This window comes from Heliangelus exortis, chromosome 2 (genome assembly GCF_036169615.1).
Source record: "Heliangelus exortis chromosome 2, bHelExo1.hap1, whole genome shotgun sequence".
Classification (NCBI taxonomy): Eukaryota; Metazoa; Chordata; class Aves; order Apodiformes; family Trochilidae; genus Heliangelus; species Heliangelus exortis.
This window is the reverse complement of record NC_092423.1, coordinates 138995047-139013236: the sequence shown is the minus strand read 5'-3', so window position 1 is coordinate 139013236 and position 18190 is coordinate 138995047. Positions and strand designations below refer to the sequence as shown.

General features: G+C 41.5%; 1 protein-coding gene across 2 annotated transcripts; it reads left to right on the top strand.

The window, feature by feature from the left end:
* Positions 1–268: 268 nt before the first annotated feature.
* On the top strand, positions 269–16156 carry DERL1 (derlin 1). 2 transcript variants are annotated; one of them, XM_071738299.1, is made up of 8 exons: positions 269–614; positions 2208–2319; positions 5854–5918; positions 8622–8648; positions 10522–10617; positions 11320–11372; positions 12487–12597; positions 14359–16156. In XM_071738299.1, the coding sequence occupies exons 1-8, from the start codon at positions 462–464 to the stop codon at positions 14495–14497; spliced, it is 756 nt and encodes a 251-aa protein (XP_071594400.1). In that variant the 5' UTR covers positions 269–461; the 3' UTR covers positions 14498–16156. The 2 variants fall into 2 exon arrangements, with proteins under 2 accessions (XP_071594400.1, XP_071594401.1); XM_071738300.1 differs by lacking the exon at positions 269–614 and adding an exon at positions 726–850.
* The last annotated feature ends 2034 nt before the right edge of the window (positions 16157–18190 follow it).

The following is an 18190-nucleotide window of genomic DNA, read 5'->3' as shown; positions in this document are numbered from 1 at the left end:
AAAAAAAAAAAAGTAATTTTTATAAGATAATGTGGTATCAGCCAAACAGGTTTACAACATAATTCAATGGGACACTGAAAACGTTTTTTCAGTCTTTCGCAAGTGCAGCGCCCTCGCGTTACTGAACTTGGCAGAGGGGCCGCCCGCAGGCCCAGCCCGTGAGGACGGCGGCAGCACCGTCACCTGGCAACGCCGAGTCGCTCCCCCGCCCCCGCTCCCACCTCCGAGGCGGGACTTCCGGCGCTGCCGTTGCCTTGGCAACAGAGGGGCGGGGCCGGAAGTCGCTGTGGTGCGGCCGAATTCGGCGGCGCCACGTCTGGTTCGGGATTCCCCTCCCTCCCGGCCCGGGGCGGCGGCGGGAGCAGCGGGCGGAGTGCGGCCGGACCTTCGTCTCGGCTCTCCTTCAGCGGACGACTCGTAGCGCGGTCTCGGCAGCGGCCGGGCGCGGCGGCGACGACGACATGTCGGACCTAGGGGACTGGTTCCGGAGCATCCCGCTGATCACCCGTTACTGGTTCGCCGGCTCCATCGCGGTGCCGCTCATCGGCAAACTGGGCCTCGTCAGCCCCGTCTACCTCTTCCTCTGGCCCAGCGCCTTCATCAACCGCTTCCAGGTACGGGCCGCACTATCGGTCCCGGCGTGCCTTGCGGCCGCAGCGCCATAGAAGAGCCCGGTGCGAGGCGCGCACGGCATTCTGGGAGTTGTAGTGAGAGTCCGGCCGTGCTGCGGGCGGGGCTGTTCCCGGCCCTGCGGCCGCGCTGGGAGGCAATCACGCAGCGATGGTGTCCTTAGAGGGTGACACAGGTCACTTGCATCGGGAAGCCGGGCCTGCCTTCCAGCTTAACCTGGGTAAGGCCTGCGAGCTGGGTTTGTGGCTAGAGCCCTGCCTCCGCAGGCCCCGGGCTACCCACCAAGGTGACACAGGCTGCGGTGCCGGGCCCCTGGGTGAGGGCTCCGGTGGGTCTTGACAGGCCCTGTAGTCTCTCTTGCGTCTCATTCTGGTGTCTTTTTTTCCCCCTAAGGTTTTTTTTTAGGGGAGGGGTTGTTTGACTGGCACCGGTTGCTGTGCCAAGGCACTGGGTAATCGCAAACCTGTGGCTGTGGCTTCAGGGGACTCTCCCGGCCTCCGTTGTGCGATCTTGTGGGTGTGACTTTGGGAACCGTGGTTACAGACAGGTGTGCAAATGCCCTAAACCGCAGGTGACTCTGAAGATAAGGCAGAGCTAGAGAAGTGCATCTTTTGTTCCTTCTTGGCGTTTCTTGCTTAGAATTTAGAAAGTTTGTCTTTGGGATTGTCAGCTTCAGTGCCTAAATGTGGTTGACATAAGCTAACAGCTGAAATCCTGAGGTGTCAGATGCACAGTATTTCTGGATGTGTTAGCAATATCACAAGTGATTACAATTGGGACACGGTCTTTTTCCTTGCACTAGGAGGTTACAGGTTCGGTGTGTATAGGGAGTGCCCATTACATGAACTGAAAATGAAAGTGAAGAAAGAAAAGAGCTTCCAGCCTTGAAATTTCTATTGTATCTGCTCATACTTTCAGTGAAAAAAGTAGTAGTTTGTTTCATGTATTGTCCACAAAATTTAGTAGCCTAAGTGGTTTTTTTTCCCTCTAGTTCTCTTGTTTATGCTGTTTGTGTTCAGGATCCAAATACTCTATTTGGGAATGTTGCTGCTTAAAGAGCTCATTCATAGATGGCCAGATGTTTTCTGTCTTGCTCCATGCTGCTGTGCAGGTGGCTGTGCCTGGTATTGATAGTGGGGAGACTCTAAGGCAGGTGCAGAACACTCAGAACAGTTCATGCTGTCTGGAATGGTGTGCTAAAGGCTGTTGTGTGAGTTTCTTGGCCTCTGTACAACAGGTAAGAATGGATTCTGTATGGATGCTTTTAAAACAGGGTAGCATCCATGCAAGCAGGTCCATTTTGCACAGCAATAAAGACTTAGTAATGTGAAGATGCCATGGAAGTCATCTGGGAAGCTGTGTGCAATTTCTGTTGTAATCTGAATGTCTTTCCATATCAGATTTAAAAAACCCCACAACTGTAAAAGCTGCTGAAGAAGCAGTAGTTGATACTTAAGCTATCTTTAATCTCCTCCTTGATCATCCAAGTAATTGGTAACAAATGAAAACAAAAAATCTATGCATTATGAGTTCATTGTACAGTTTATAAATAAATCTTTCTCTTTTGATCTGGACAGATCTGGCGGCCAATAACTGCAACTTTCTTCTTCCCAGTGGGACCTGGAACAGGATTTCTCTACTTGGTGAATTTGTATTTCTTATATCAATACTCATCACGATTAGAAACAGGTATGTCATCCATTAAGTTGTGTGCACGTGGTGGACTCTGCCTGGAGTTGATAAGTGCTGATCAGTGGCAGATAGAGCTTCCCATGGGAATGTCTGTGGTGATGGAGTTGTGGCTGATTCAGAGAGCATCATGAGAGAAATGTACCTACTTGTGCTGGTAAATGGGAAACTGCTGAAAACTGATTTTTGGTGACTGACTCCTTCCCTTTGGCAGGGAGCCCATTCACTTAGGGTCTGAACTTGATAATTCTTTCAAGAGGAGAAATTTCAAGAGGAGAAAATGGTGCTATTAATTGTTGGATTTGGGGAAGTGAGGGAGAGAGACTAAAAGATGTTGTTAGATCTTTTTTTCTTGGGTCTGATGTCCTTTAACTCAGAGGGATGATAGAGCATAGGTAAAATAGGTATATCCATCCTGAGAAAATAACAGTGTCAGGTTTTCCTCTTTTTCAAAAAGGCAGTGATGGTTACCTGTGTTACTTGATCAGAGACGTTGAATTGAGAGATACCTTGAGCAAATGAAGTGAACACCTTTGTCAAAATGTGAAAAAGTTAAAGAATTATTTGGATTTTCAGGGTGAGAGGATGAATTAAGAGTGGAAGAAAGGAGATCAGATCACAAATCATTTCTTTCAAAAACGAAGTTGTTCTAATAAGGCACCACCTTCAAAACTGGTTTCATTTTTCATTACACAGCTCATTAAAGCTAGGCAAAAATTGTTTCAATTTAGGTAAATAATTAAACTAGAGGATTTGCAAAGCCAAGCTCCCCCCAAATGCCTTTAGAAACAAGAATTTTAGTGTAGTTCTAACGGAGTCTTAAAATTGATGATGTAAGTGGAAATGCATTGCAGTGTGATGTTTGGGAAGTTCCACAAGAGAGATCCCCAGTAAACCTGTCATTCTGACAATATTGTGGAATCCCATTTAAGCTGCAAGAAGAGTGATGGGGAAAGAGATGTGCAAGACTCGTTTTCTTAGTGAAAGCAAGTAGTATTTTAGTAACCAGAAAGTTTCTCCTCTGATTTTTTGTGCAGTAGATTATGATCACAGGAGAGTATTGACATTGTATTGTGCTAAGCTATGTGTATTAAGAGTTCCTGATTAATATAGGCTAATTATAAAACATCACTGCTTCTTCATGTACTTAAAAAAAGCTCTAGTTGTATGTCCTGTGTCAAGTCTCCTGTAAGGATGTCAGTTCATCCTAAGTTTGCATTCTTTCTGTATAATACATCTGAATTTCAAAACCAGGAAGTCAGCTGTGTTAATAGTTGATCTTTAAGGCTCCTTCCAACCCAAACCGTTAAATTATTGTTTGAACAATATATTTCTTTTATATTACAGTTATTTTTCTGGGTCCAAGTTAAGTTTTTGGCTAGTCTGGTCCTTCCTCTCTATGAAGAAGGCTTGAATCCTTCTGAAAGAGGTGTGTGAGTTGCTGATAGTAATGTTTGCAGGTGGAAATCAGTGTAGGTCTATGACAGCTTTGGTCTGTGAAACTGAGGAAGTGAAACGTCTGTTTTCAGGGCTGTATGTGGTTTTTGATCATACACTGGTGTTCATGTTAGCTTCAAATTTAGCTTTCAGAAATGTCATAGAATCACAGAATTTTCAGGGTTGGAAGGGACCTTAAGATCATCCAGTTCCAACCCCCCTGCCATAGGCAGGGACACCTCCCACCAGATCAGGTTGCTCAGAGCCCTGTCCAGCCTGGCCTTAAAAACTTCCAGGGATGGGGCTTCCACCTCCTCTCTGGGCAACCTGTGCCAGGTTCTCACCACCCTCGTGGTGCAGAACTTCTTCCTAACATCTAATCTAAATCCTCTAGTTTGAATCCATCACCCCTGACACGTCCATATGGTATGTACTGTGCTTGTGCTTCCCTAACAAGCTGACCTCTAGCTTCCTGAGGAAAAGAAGATTGCTGCATTTTTGGTTTTTTTCTGTTGGGGGAGAACATAACAAATCTCAACAGCAAAAGCAGAATATGCTGAGTTCACTCCCCAGCAGTATAAATGATGAATGATGAGATTCTGCAGCTCTCCCCTGATGTACCCTGGGACCCAATGGGCAAGAGATCACTGCTGCCCCGTGCTGGCATCAGTTTTCTTGGGTATTCATTGAAAAGTCAACTTCATCGGTTTGTCTAATATTCTTGTTAGTAATCTAGAGATAACAAGAAGTGAAAAATGTTAAGGGAATATTTTTTCTTTGATTTCTTGTATTGTGGAGGAATTCCTGTACTGGAGTTCATGCAGGGATAGTTAGCTACCTCTCTCTTTGTTTCTGTTTGTTGTATGGCAACAGTAAGGAGAAAACTCCAGTTTGTGTAGTTCTCTGACTTCAAAACTTTCCAAAAGGTTTTTCAAAGTTGGGTTTTGTTATTTTTTTTTTTTCTGTCATGTAACTTGCATGGCTGAACTTAAACAATAAACCTAAAATTAGTAAAATATAAATTCTGTTTTACATAGGCTGAGTTACTCTAATTATTCTAGTAATTATTGTAATTATTCTAATGCTTAAAAATTAATTATCTTTGAATTTTTGGGAACATGTTAAAAGCAAAATAGTGCTAAAATTAAGCAATGGCCTTCTTTCTGGGTATTTTGGTGTTTAATTATTAGTATGGACATTAGCTTGTTTATGGTTTTCTCTGCAGTTTGGGTGTGTTTCAGCAGTATTCTCAGGCTTTTCTTTCCTGCATGGGGCCCTCTGAAAGCTGATAGGAGTCTCACCCAAATACCGAGGTCTGTGCCAGCCTTCTGCCACAGTTTGGAAGAGTGAGAGTTTATGATTTTGATGTTTGCAAGGCACTGACAAAGATTTTGTTCCTTAACCCTTCTCTCTGCCAGGTCCCAAACTAACTGGGCATGTAAAGATTTCGTATTACCTGCAGGGAATGTTACTTGATATTTTTTAATTTCCACTGTCCTAAAAAAAATGGGCACATTTGAAATGAGAAATTAGGCATACAGTTCAGTTTAGAAGGAACAGAATGTGATGCACATCTGTACCTTGCTTGTCGTGTATGTTAATTTTTCTGGATTTTGAAAACTATCACATCTCTGGAGTCAGACTAGATGATGCAAAGAGGATGCAATTTGCCTAAGGACTTTTTTCATGACTCAGTCATTGAATTTGGTGTCTATGCCTTTCCTGTGCAAGTGTATTTCCTTATTGTGTGCTTCTAACTGGCCGCTTCTGATGAAGGTTGGGGTCCAACTCCATTTTGAAGTCTTGTGAGGTTAAATCTTAAAAAGATTTTTCTCCAGAGTTAAAATGTGTTCTTTTTAAAGTAGAGCTGCTGTGTGTGCACTTAATGGAACAGGCTGAATGTCTTAGGTTTTGGTCCTGAAATTCGTTCTGTCATAAGGCCTTTTAAAATTTATAAAATAAAAATCATAATTTGCAGACTGTGTGTAGGGCAACTGTTATTAACTCAGCTTTCCTTACTAAAATAAAAAAAAAAGAGAAGTCTCAATTTCTTATCAAGATTTCAGTAACTTTCCTAACAGCTGTTTTTATTTACAGGGGCTTTTGATGGAAGGCCAGCAGATTACATGTTCATGCTCCTGTTTAACTGGATCTGCATTGTTGTATCCTCCTCATCATCATAATTTTTAAACATTTTGGTTCTTACATTTCTGCTTGAAGCGTGTTATTCAAAGATCAGGCTTTAGCAACAACAGTTTTAAAATGTAGCAGATGTTTTTAATCTTCCTGAAGGTGAGTTTTTAATCTTCCTGAAGAGGCAGTGAGTGGCTTTCAGGGAGAATAAATGTGATAAATGTGCCAACACAGGTAGGTAATCTTTGGACTAGAGTTCTACTTGTGTAAAGCTCAGCTGGTTCAGTATTAGCTTCTGTGGTGTTCATTGTCTTGCTTCACTCAGCCACCTTTGTGGATTGCTGTGTGGGCTAAGAGTGCACTTAGAGTGTTTAAGCTGCTGTCTGGGAACAGGTCTGTTCTCTTTTGTTCCATAAATTGGGAATCGAGGTTCCTCTTGGAGAAATCCTGCTGGGTACAGGCCAGTTGGGTCTGAAAGCCATGTTGTGATGTCTGCACTGAGCCAGCTTCCAGAAGAAGCTGGGCTTGTTGGGTTGGGAATGTCAGGAAGCAGTTTTACTATGAGCTGTGGTGTTTTAGCTGAATTTTATTTAGGTCTCTGATCCAAAACTGAGAGGAGTTGTTTTGATCCTGCCACTCAGAGTGATCTTGAAAGGCTGGAAAAATGTGCTGGTCAGGAATCTTAAGAAGGTCAGCAAAAAGAAAGGCAGCGCGTCCTGCCCCTGGGGAGGAACAACCTCAGGCACTGGGACACATTTGGGGCTGACAGTTGCAAAACATCTTGTTAGAAAAGACCCTGGGGCACCTGCTCAAACCAAGCTGACCATGATCCATCAGTGTGGCCACCAGCCTTCCAGGCTGCATCTGTTAGGGTATTGCCAGCAAGATGAGGGAGGTGATTGCTTTTTTCTACTAAGCCCTTGTGAGACATGTAGGGAGGTACATGGAGCTCTGAGCTTCCAAATAGGAGAGTGGCATGGACATACTGTAATGAGCTCAGTGAAGAGCCATGAAGATGGTTACAAGGGGTATCAGTCACATGAGGAGAGGCTGAGGGAGCTGGGATTGTGCAGGCTGGGGAACAGGAGGCTCAGGGGTGTCTTACCCATGTGCATAAATACCTGATGGAGGGGGGGAGTTGGAAGTAAAGATGCTGAAGCCAAGACTCCTGTCAGTGGTGGGACAAGAGGCAACAGGCACAAATAGAACACAAAAATTAAACAACATTGGCACAGGTTGCTCAAAGAGGTTGTGAAACCTCCACTTGTGGAGGAATTCCAGTTCTGCTTTGTACTGTTGCTGCCTCCTTATAGCAAATTGCAATGGCACAGCATGTGGACAAAGGAGTGACATTAGTGGACCAGATACAGCCAGGAAAGCTGGTGTGTAGAAATGATGTCACCTTTATCAATAGATTCACTATCTCTAGTTGCATTCCACGGTGGGCAGGGAACTGCTATTCCTGCTAGTCCTGTTGAGCCACAGAGGTAACTAGGAAAACAATATAGGCTTACTTAATGTTGTCAAGAAAACCATCAGCTTTGTTGTGGTTGCAGACTGTTGGCTGTGAGCTATTAAGTTAATCTGATTGTGACTTGACTTTCAACTGGTCATTTAAAAGCTTGAGTTGCTCCTCTGTGATGTAAGGAGCAATCTGGATGCCTGACCTGGGAAAGTGCTTGGTGCCATTTTAAACACATTCATAATCTGTTTAAACCATTCTGGTCACAGCAAAATTCTTCAGCAGTTGTTTCTAGTCAGCAGTTACTACAGCAAGTAGATCTTTGTGTTCTGAGGTAGGACAGTAGAGCCTGCATTGATGCACTTCAAGAAATTATACGTTTTCTGTGACTTGGTGGCAATATATTGATATTTTTTTCTGAGCTGGTGTTTCTTTAGTTAGAAAACCAGCATTTTAATCTTTAGAAAATTAATGAAAGAATCCAGGACATTGAGTTGCTGGAGTGTGTCTAGAGAAGTGTAACAAAGCCAGTGAAAGGTCTAGAGAACAACCGTACAATGGGTGGCTGAGGGAATTAAAGTTGTTTAGTCGGAAGAAGAGGAGGCTGAGAGGAGACCTTACCACTCTATAACTGCCTGAAAGGAGGGGGTAGTGAGGTGGGTTGTGAGGTGGGTGTTGGTCAAGTAACCAGCAACAGGATGAGAGGAAATTGACACAAATTGTTCAGGGGAGGTTTAGATATTAGGAAAATTTTCTTTACTGAAAGAGTGGTTGGGCAGTGAAAGAGGCTGCCCAGGGAAGCAGTGGAGTCACCATTCCTGGGGGTGTTCAAAACCCATGTAGACATGGCACTTCAGGACAGGGTTTAGTTGACGTGATGGTGTTGTGTTGATGGTTGTACTCCATGCTCTTAGAGGTCTTTTCCAGCCATAGTGATTCTGTGAACCTTTTAACATGCTTTTGTGCAAGGACTGATCAGGTTTGTAGTTAGCCAGGTTCATCATGGAGAGAAGGCCATTGCATCTGTCAGCCCTCAATGCAATGACTTGAGGAGCTTGAAAGGCTCTTCTAAAGTGGTTATTGAAACTAAATGTGTAAGTCTCTAGATCATTGGAAGGTTTTAATTTTTTCCAGTTGTTAGCTTAATACTAGGCAGGAACACTGTTTTGAACATTAAAGGCCTTTGCATGTGTGTTTGGTGTGTGCAGCTTCTTTTTGTTGTTCTAGTCTGTCAGGTTTTTCTGCATTTTCCTTAATGCTGCAATGACAGATAACTGGCTTGGCAATGGACATGCAGGTAAGTGTAGTGCAGTTTCTTAAATAGTCTTTTGGAACTGTCTGACTACTTAATGACTTTATAGGAGCATTATTGATATAACTGCAGAATACAGTTAAGCTAGGCTGGTTTAATTTATAAATCTATGTGTATTGGTTTTTTAGCTTGGGTTCACCTCAGCTAATGTCACAAGCTGTCTATCTCTGCCACTTCAATTCTTGCTAGGGAGTCAAGGAGTGAAAACTGTCTCTTTGTGGCATCAGGAAGTGTTCAGCCTGTTATTAAAATGGACACAAGATGTCACCTATGCACTGTTTCTTCTAATGAATGTGGAGCTGCATTCTTTTTTATCTACAAATGATTCCTGGGTTCATTAGTCTTCTTGAATTCAGTGTGCCTTTCACTTGCTGACAGAAGATCTTTTTGTGAAAAATGCAGCTTCTGATTCAGAGCAGAACTGTGAAGTGCAAAATCCTCACAAGAATGATTGAATAGTGATCTGAAGAAGCATTTTCAATGAAGTAGCTCTTATCTCCCCAGATATTAAGGGAGCAAGTGGGGAAGTGTCTCTGGGACACAACAGAGTATCAGATAACTTCATGTTTGCAGCCTGCCTCTACTGTTCTCTCCTCATCTTATTTTCTCCTTGTCTCCCAAAGCCTGCACCAATATCTCTGAACGTTCTATACAGTGTTAGCTTAGCATTTATTAGATGGCTTCCCTGGCAGAAAAAAATAGCAATAGTACATGTGCAGTCAGGACTGAGTTCTGTGAAGGGCTCTCTGTAAATTTGCACTGAAACACTTTTTGCTGCAGGAAAGCACAAAATTCTTGAAAAGCATGCTGAAGGCATTCATACATTGTATTAATTTTAAACTATGTTGATACGTATCTTTTTAAAAAGGTACTTAAAATGTTTTTATATCTCCATATGAAGTATTCCTTAAAAGAGAATCAGTTGTTTGATGTACAAATGTTTTTTCTTAGAAAGAAGGTTTTATTTGCTTGTGTTGAGAGGTTTGCTTGAAACTGAGAAGATGGAGTAAGATAGCTGGGCCTCCATTACCATGTCAAATACTTTCAGGAATTAGCTATTACTTTGTTTTTCTAGTAAAATAAAAATGTTTTCGCTAAAGACCCTGAAGTACTTGAGTGAGAAGTCAGACTGCTGGTGCACAGTTGGGCTGGGGGAAGGCTGAGCTGATGCTGGTGTGCTGGCTGTAACCTGCTAAATAGCAGTGCCCCTGAAGGGATGAGTTTTAACTCTTTTCCAAGTACATGGGCTCTGAAGTGTTAAACCACTGAAATATTGCTGGCACAGTCTGTCTTCAGTTTAGAAATCAGCAGATAGCTAGAATAGGAGTTTATATTTGTCTCACTGGTAATAGTCCAATCAGCTGATGTATGGTCACGTAAGGAAGTATTTGAAATAGTCTCATCTCCTGGTATGGAGCACAGATTAACATCAGGCTCCCTCTACCAAGGTGGCCTTGCCCAAGGTTGACTGTGGCACTCTGAAATGGTGATGTACTGATGAGTGTGTGGGTTGGTGCCCTGGGATGTGGGTGGAAATGATTGTGGCACCAAGTGTGTTGCTGTACTACCAAGCACCCAGGAGCAGAGGAGTTCACCACAGCTTTGTCACTTAGTGTTAATTGGAGCCCTTTGCTTTGTTCTGGTCTTGCAAAAAGAATGACCACATAGATTCTCCTGCTTAGCTTTCTCAATAGCTTTTGAACAGATCCATGACACATGGTGGCAATAATCATGGGGCAACCTTTAAAGGTTTTGCTGATGTGTCATGTTTATTTTGAAGCTTCTGTCAAGTTTCTCAGGCTTACGTGAAAGTGATGGTAAATTTGCCTTTTTTTTTTTTTTTTTTATAATATTGCAGTTGCTGATGATTCCGCTTATCATGTCAGTGCTTTATGTGTGGGCCCAACTGAACAGAGACATGATTGTATCATTTTGGTTTGGAACAAGATTTAAGGTATGTCAGACAGAATATTGGAAATGTTTCTGCCCAGAAGATGAACATGAAGGGGCAAAATAGAAATATTTTCTTTTATTAATGATGTCCCATGCATTCACATAGCTATATACTACTTGAGCTGCAGCAAAGAGCAAGGACAAATTTTTTTCATGGGCTTCCTTATGTCACTCAATGTGGCTTTACTCAAAAGATATCCTGGCAGCTCAAGTTCATCAAACTGAAAAGAGGGAAAACTTCCTAATAAACATTAACCTGAATAAAAGCTGAATGTCATGACACCATAGTGACATAATTTTGATGTTTTAAATTGTTGCTTCCTGTGTGGCCTCATCTGTTTATGCCACATCTCATAGTGAAAACTCTTTTAAAAGTCAGAAATCTTTTAAGAAGTCTTTTAAAAATCAGAAAGATTAGAAATTTTTTTTTCGGATGTAACCTTGCTGTGGAATATATAAGTACCTGTGTCTTTTGTACTCTAGTTCTTAATTGAGCACAAGTCTAAAAATGTTGGTGCTTGCTCAGGTTTTAGAATATCCTGCTTTGTTAAGTAGAATCTGCTTAAGTTAATATGTCAGGATTTGTGTAATGCCTAAAACATTGAGACTATACTCATGCTTATTAGTGCAGTGGGAAGTTGAGCAGGTCCATGTCTTTAACTTGTACTTACAACTTCCCTGTCTGGATTGCTTTCTCTTTCAGGCCTGTTACCTCCCATGGGTTATTCTGGGATTCAACTACATCATTGGTGGATCGTACGTGTTTACTTGTGTGGCCAGTTTGAAGTTACAGATGCTTTTACAGATGTTGAACTTGCTGCTTAACTTACAAGCAATAGTAAAATAAGAGACTTAAAACTGTACAATTGGACTGATAATGCTCAGTATCACATGGTGGTCATATAAGATAAAAGCAAAGAGGAGATGTTCATGTGAACTAGAGAATATAGGTGAGGGGGAAGTAATGAGAACTTGAGGGTTTTTTTCTGGTAAGTCTATGCACTAGGCCTCTTTTAAAAAAAGTAATGCACGGCTAAGAAAGATTTCACCCCATATGAGCAGCCATCAGTACTGGTTTTAGAAACACTATCATAGCTTGACTATGATGGTGCTGTTAATTTTCCCCTCACAATCCTATGCAGCATGACCTATTAGGATCTGCTGAATTCATTGGTCTGCCCTGGGTTTCTTTGAGTTTCTTCTCTGTGATGCTGAAATCTCCTCTGTGCAGAGTCTTCCCCATGGGTGCCCTGCTCTGGCTGCAGCCTCTTGGTGCCGCTGTGACACAGTTACTGACAATAAGGAGTTTTATGTGGTTGGTGTATAAAGGGAGGAGGCAGTACAGCAAAACTAAATGCCCTTTTCTCACTGTGCCTCCTACTGACTCATCCATCACTTGAGAAAACTGCTTGCTGTTAGATACCTGCTGTTTCTATGCATGACAGAAGATACCCAAGGGCCTCCATTCAGCAGTGTTTTTATAAAATTGGGAACAAAACAGTTCAGTACAGCAGGAGACAGGTTGTCCAGTGAAACCAGCAGTAACTTCTCAAGCTCTGCAGACTATTATTTTAGACACTAATAGCTCCACGGTCTAATTCCCTGATGTAAACAAGTATTTAATTGCATTTGCAGTACAGACTGTAGAGAAGGTTTGTAAGGGAGGGTGGGACAGGCTGTTGATGTGTTGGCACTGATGGTTTCCCTTCTAAAGAAGTGGCTGCAAAATGGTGAGGAAGGGAATATTTTTTGTGGCTCGTTGCCCCAGCAATGCCTGTGGCAGGTGAATGATAACTGACTGAAGATGCTCACTCATTTATTTGCATGTGAAGCAATTAATTTTTTGTTTTATTTTGTTTTTGCCTTGCAGAGTCATCAATGAGCTGATAGGAAATCTGGTTGGACACCTGTATTTCTTCTTAATGTTTAAATATCCGATGGATTTGGGAGGAAGGAATTTTCTGTCCACACCTCAGTTCCTGTAAGCTGCCTTTATTCTTAAGCTCAATATTTGCTTGGTACAGTCTTCTGTATTGTTCACCAGACATATGTTTTCTGGTATTGTAAGGTGCAAAAATGCTTTGCTAAATCAACCTGATTCAGATTGTTGTATTGGCTGTACTGCTGAGTCATCAAAAACATTGATTTTTTTTTTTTTTGTAAATGGTCGGTGTGAGAGTTCTTTGTTACCCCTATGGATGCCTTGTGTCCTGTACCCACTCTGCTTGTGACTTGAGCTGCCTTAAAGAGAATTCCCTAACAATTACCAGACAGTATGAAAAAATTTTCTACTCTTGTAAATGATTTTTTATGTGTATTTCCATGTTTCATTACAGTAGCCACCAGTTCAGCAACCTGTGACAATAACAGGAGTCAGCTACAGACTTGTTCAGGACTATAATATGTATTCTGCTTTGCTGTCAGTACCCGTTGCTTTGGCTGAGGCTGCAGTCCTGATTTCTGAAGTGCTTCTTTTGATCTGTTTATTGTTTTGGCATTTAAATGCTATGATCAGATGACAAAGTTTGTAGCTTCAACAGCCTTAGTCCCCATCTTTTTGGTTTGTAAATAGTCTTTCTCTACTGAACTTCAGTTAGCAAGTCAGTTCATCCCTTCTGCAGCACAAACTGTTAAATATAGGGTGGAAAGTTGAATTATAGTTATACTTTCTGTACAAGTCTTATGAGTAGGGAAGCTTTATATTCTACTTTTGTGTTTGCAAGCCCTCCTGGTGGACCTAATTTTCTGTAAAGATTAGAAGACAAAATGGCGTTTTAAAATATCTTTCTAGATAATAACAGCTCTGAAACTGGCATCAATCTTGTTGGTTATGTGCAATTCTCTTGATTCCCCATACGTGCATTTAATTTGTCTTTGAGAAGCAGGAACAGATGCAGGAAGAAACATCTCTAAAGAAAGATAAATTCCACGTTTGCACTGTAATCTTTTGTTAAAATGTTGTGGTGAATTACAGATGCCTTTAATAATGAACAGATTTTTCTATACAGGATCATTTTTCCTGTAGAAAAAAAATCTGAGTTTGTTGTCTGTTTCGTGTCACCCACTAAACTCAGATTTAGTGGTTGAATTCAGAAAGGAATTTGCAGAAGCTCAGTGTAGCTATGGTAGAGCTGAAATGACTCCAAGTTGATGGCATCCCTTGCAAAATGTAGCAGCAGTGTTTATATTGCTCTGTTTAGATGGTAGCCTAAGTTGGATGATGGCTTTTGGATTACAGCTCTGATTTTGCAGGTCACTTGAGCTTTGTTTTCTGACAAGGCAGTTGTTTGAGTTGTTTTTTCTTCATTGCTTTTGTCCTCAGTTCCTCAGGGATATTGGAGAGCAGCAAGATGTTTAGATGCTGTGGTAAGAGCAGCTTTATACCTGTTGGAGAGAAATAATTATTATTATTTCTTTTGAAAAAAGGGAGAGAGAGAAGTTAGGGGAATTAAAATTTGCATCACAGCATTTATTCTCAACAGTGAGGCTCACTTTTCATGCTAGTTTTTTTTCCCATGTTTGGACTATTGTATCTAGTTGTATCCCAGAGCTGGAAGCTCCCTGGAATTCCCATTTCTCAGTATGCTGAGGGCTCAGATTTGGAAAGAATTCTGCTCTGAAAAGCCAAAGTTTTACTGCAAAGACTACCAGCTAAAAGGAAGTGCATGGTGAAGTAGTCTGGCATTTACCCAAAGGTACAGCTATTTCTCAAACTTTCTCCCCCTCTTCTGGCTTGTCCTAGGTACCGCTGGTTGCCAAATCGAAGAGGAGGCATCTCAGGGTTTGGTGTCCCTCCTGCCAGCATGAGGAGAGCTGCAGAAGATCAGCAGGGGGGTGCAAGACACAACTGGGGCCAAGGTTTCCGACTGGGTGACCAGTGAAGAATTCCTGCCCTTGGAAAAGAAGCAACTCTTCGTTTTTTATTGGACATAGAACCGACCCTTCCTGGTGCAGAGTATGCTTAAGAACTGAGCTCTCTGTAGTGCTCTTGGATTTAACTGATTAGAAAGAATATTTCTGGTTCAAGAGAAAACTCAAAACTCCAGAAGGGAAAATTGTAGATCTTGCTCCAGGCTAGCCAGTAGTGTCCAATTTGATTCTGCCATTAAAAAAAGCCTTCTTTATACAGTATTGTCTATCTCTTGCAAGGGGCATCCATTATGCCATCTTGTTCCATGGTGTGATGGAACAAACTAATGGTGTTCTCTCTCATCTGGTATGTTAAAAGCTTTGCTGACTGTGATTAAGGTAAGAATCCAGTGTGAGGCAGATGTATCAAATAACCTTGAAGTTTAGAAAGCTGACTTTTTCCATAGCTGTGCTTAAATCCCAGGGCCTTTGGGAACATTATTTAAGTGATACCTCTCTGCTGCATTCATAAAGCAAATTGCAAACATTTCATTTCCATTATTAAGCTGTATTTTGAAGGGAGTTTTTCCTTGCCATTCAGCATTTGCCATGGCTGCTACAGCATGGGATGGACAAGACTTAGGATAAGAGGGCTTTTGTTTGAAATGGCAGTAACAGGTATTCACAGAATTGAAATATCCGAATTCTTCATGGCACCTCTGAATTCTTGGCCTCAAGATTTCTATTTTGATTGCACAATTGGGTAACACATACTACTTAAACTAGAAAATATCACGTATCATTGTGGTTAATGTAAAGGGTACTGACTGCAGCATTATGTTTAACTCAATCTTCAACTTCCTCTTACAAGCTTTAAGACATCAAAGAATCAAAGCTGGAAATAAACTTTTCCAGGGTCAAGTTACAGTAGAACAGATTGCTCTATTACAGAACTCTTTCATTGTCAAATAAGAAATTATGTACACTGTTTATTGGTTTCTGAACTTTTTTGGTAAAACTTTTTGACATGGAAAAGGGAATGATTCTGTACAGTAGTTTGCCTCATACTGGGTTCCTGTGGGTAGAGCACAGGGTTGAAGTCTGGGATGCTGTGATGCTAGCTTGTGTCTGACTCACTGCATGGACTTGAGCAAACTATTACTAATCTCAGTTTTCCCAGCTGTAAGGAGGGCTCATTTGTGTCACAGCATTCTTGAAAGGCAGCTGTCCCCAGCTCCCCATGGTGGAAGCTGTTAGTGAGCAAGGTAAGGCTTAGGTTCACAGAAATGAGAACACTTGAGCTAGGAAAGCAATTACTCTAAGCTTAACCAATAAGCTTAACCAAGACTGAAGTTGTAAAATAGTTGCTTGCTTTTTGTTTTACAGTCGGAGAATGAAGAGCACCATCACTAGGATGAGATTCAAGTCTTTGATTGAATTTCCCTTTAGCATTTGTCTGTCTTTTTACTGGGTAGGTAGGGCACAGAAGGATGTTCTTTCTGCTCCAACTGGGGTGTCTCAGGTATCTATAAGTAGGTGAAGTGAATCTGGGCCAAAACATTTTTACTACTCCTTTATTTCTTCACAAAAGCTGGGTTTTGAAAGTTTAGAAACATGTACATGCTACGTGGTTTGAAACTGAGTGAAAAATAAGCAGTTGGACTGGAATATTTCAGCTGGCTTGTTTGGGGGGGAAAAAGCCTGCTCCATTTATTCACTGCAACTCAGATTTTTCGATCCAACTTGTGAAAAAATCTAGAAAACTGCTAAGGATGATATTGTATGCTTAATTTTTATAGGAACTTGAGAAACTTGAGAAAATTATAGGAGTTGAGAAATCACCCACCATTTTTGTCCATTCAGTGATAACTTTAAAGATGCTCTTCTCTTGTTCTTTTTAAAAAGGGTAGGTAGAAAAGAGGATGGCAGTGTTGTAAATATGAATCCATTGTTGAGCAACAGCTGCTATTTGGCGCTCACTTGAAAAGTGTGAAAAACATCATTTTTATAGGTGACATGATGCAGTTGGTGTTTTTAATCATAGTAATACCACTGTCTCCAAAGCCTGTCTTCATCTTGAGTCAGGACCTGACTGTTAAGTGAAGATGGAATAGTTTGTGACTCAGCTAAAACCCTGGCACACTCAAATTTCAGAACATCATTTTAGAGAATGCCAGTAGAAAGCCTTGAGTGAGAAGTCATTGCCTGGTTTTTCTTGTGGCTTTTCTAAATTACAAGGAAAGGGTTTTCAAGGAAAATAGACTTCTTAGAAGTTATGTTTATCTTTTGAGCTGCTTCAAGTCAATTTACTTTGATTTATGGAAAATTCACTTCAGAATTCCATATTGCGAGCTCAGTTTGTTTTTTTTTGTTCTTGCCTGTCACTTGACCTGAAGCACTGCTTGTCCTCCAGTGTACACTGACAATGGCAGTCTCTTGTTAAATGAGTACCTCCTTTCTTATTTTGTACAGATAATTTCCCTTTTTGTAATCAGTTTTTGTTGGCAAAGTTTTAAATTAAAGTTTTAATCTCTGTTACTGTCTCTGTTTCACTAAATCATATTTCAGCTCAGGCAAGGCTGTGATCTGCACGTCCTGGGGAAATGCCTGACAGCTGCACGGTGACACCACCTCCTACTGTTAGTAAAAGTACTCAAGAAAATTACCTGCTTTTTGGCTGGGAGTCTTATCTTCTCTGATCAGTTGCAAAACCATAAAGGCATTTTCTTTGTCTCTGTCACTGAGTTTTGACAGCCTGTCCTTCCTGGGCTATTACAATTTTACAGCTTTTTTTGTATACTTGATTCATTCTTTGTTCTCTGGGAAGAAGTATCCTTCTACTCACCTTCCAGCTTTTTCTGATTGACAGAGATCACTTACTTTTCCAAGGCTGAACTTGGTATTCTGCAGTACCCTGTCTCTGTTCAGCCAGATGTGTGTAGCTGCCGGAATCTCTTTGGAGGGTCACCTGATCTGGAGACACATGGAACATCCTCTGAATGACTCTTCTGGTCCTCATCATTCATCTGACTGCACTTTTCCTGTTTGTTACCAGAGAGGCACCAAAGGGGATCATGGACTTTGTACCTAAGGCACTGTGTGAATTTATTGTGCTCCTTGTACTGGAAAGTTTTGCTGCATACTAAATACACCAGATAGAACAGTGTGGCAAGTGTGTGCCTTTTGATTCTGCTCCAGTTGCATGAACAGTCAGCGGAACAGCCAGGAATATGCAATCAAATGCTTCTAAACCCCTTCATCTTTCATTCCTATCCCTTTGTCTTGGCAGCAGCTCCTCTCTCAACACGACTCAGTAATGTGGTGTTGCCAGCACCTTAACGAGACACTGGACCTGTTGCTTCATTCTGTCCCCTAATTGTTGCATTAGGAAAACTGAGAGGCTTTAATTTTCAGAACAAGATATTGTTTGCAAAACAATGTAAGGCTCTTCTCTGTTTATGTATCACTGTGTACCTTATCGACGAGAAGACTGGTTTGCCTTGACAGTTAAGATAGTGAACTGGAGAGATACACACTAATTTACAGTCTGAAGCTTCTGATACAAGTCACCTAATGGCTTTGGAATCCTGTTCTGCATCTATAAAATGAAGATGATTCATATTCTCTCTTGTTCTGTGCTAGGCTTAGGATAATGAATCAATTTGTACTTGCCATAGTATGGCAGAGCACAAATTCTGGTGAAGATGTTCTTAGCATTGCCATTG

Bases quoted from the DNA above. Each gene is read 5' to 3' on its own strand.
- DERL1 (XM_071738299.1), top strand. From the start codon at position 462: ATGTCGGACCTAGGGGACTGGTTCCGGAGCATCCCGCTGATCACCCGT. The intron at 5,919-8,621 runs GTATCCTCCTCA...CTGCAATGACAG, and splicing joins TTAACTGGATCTGCATTGTT to ATAACTGGCTTGGCAATGGA. The intron at 10,618-11,319 runs GTATGTCAGACA...TTTCTCTTTCAG, and splicing joins GGTTTGGAACAAGATTTAAG to GCCTGTTACCTCCCATGGGT.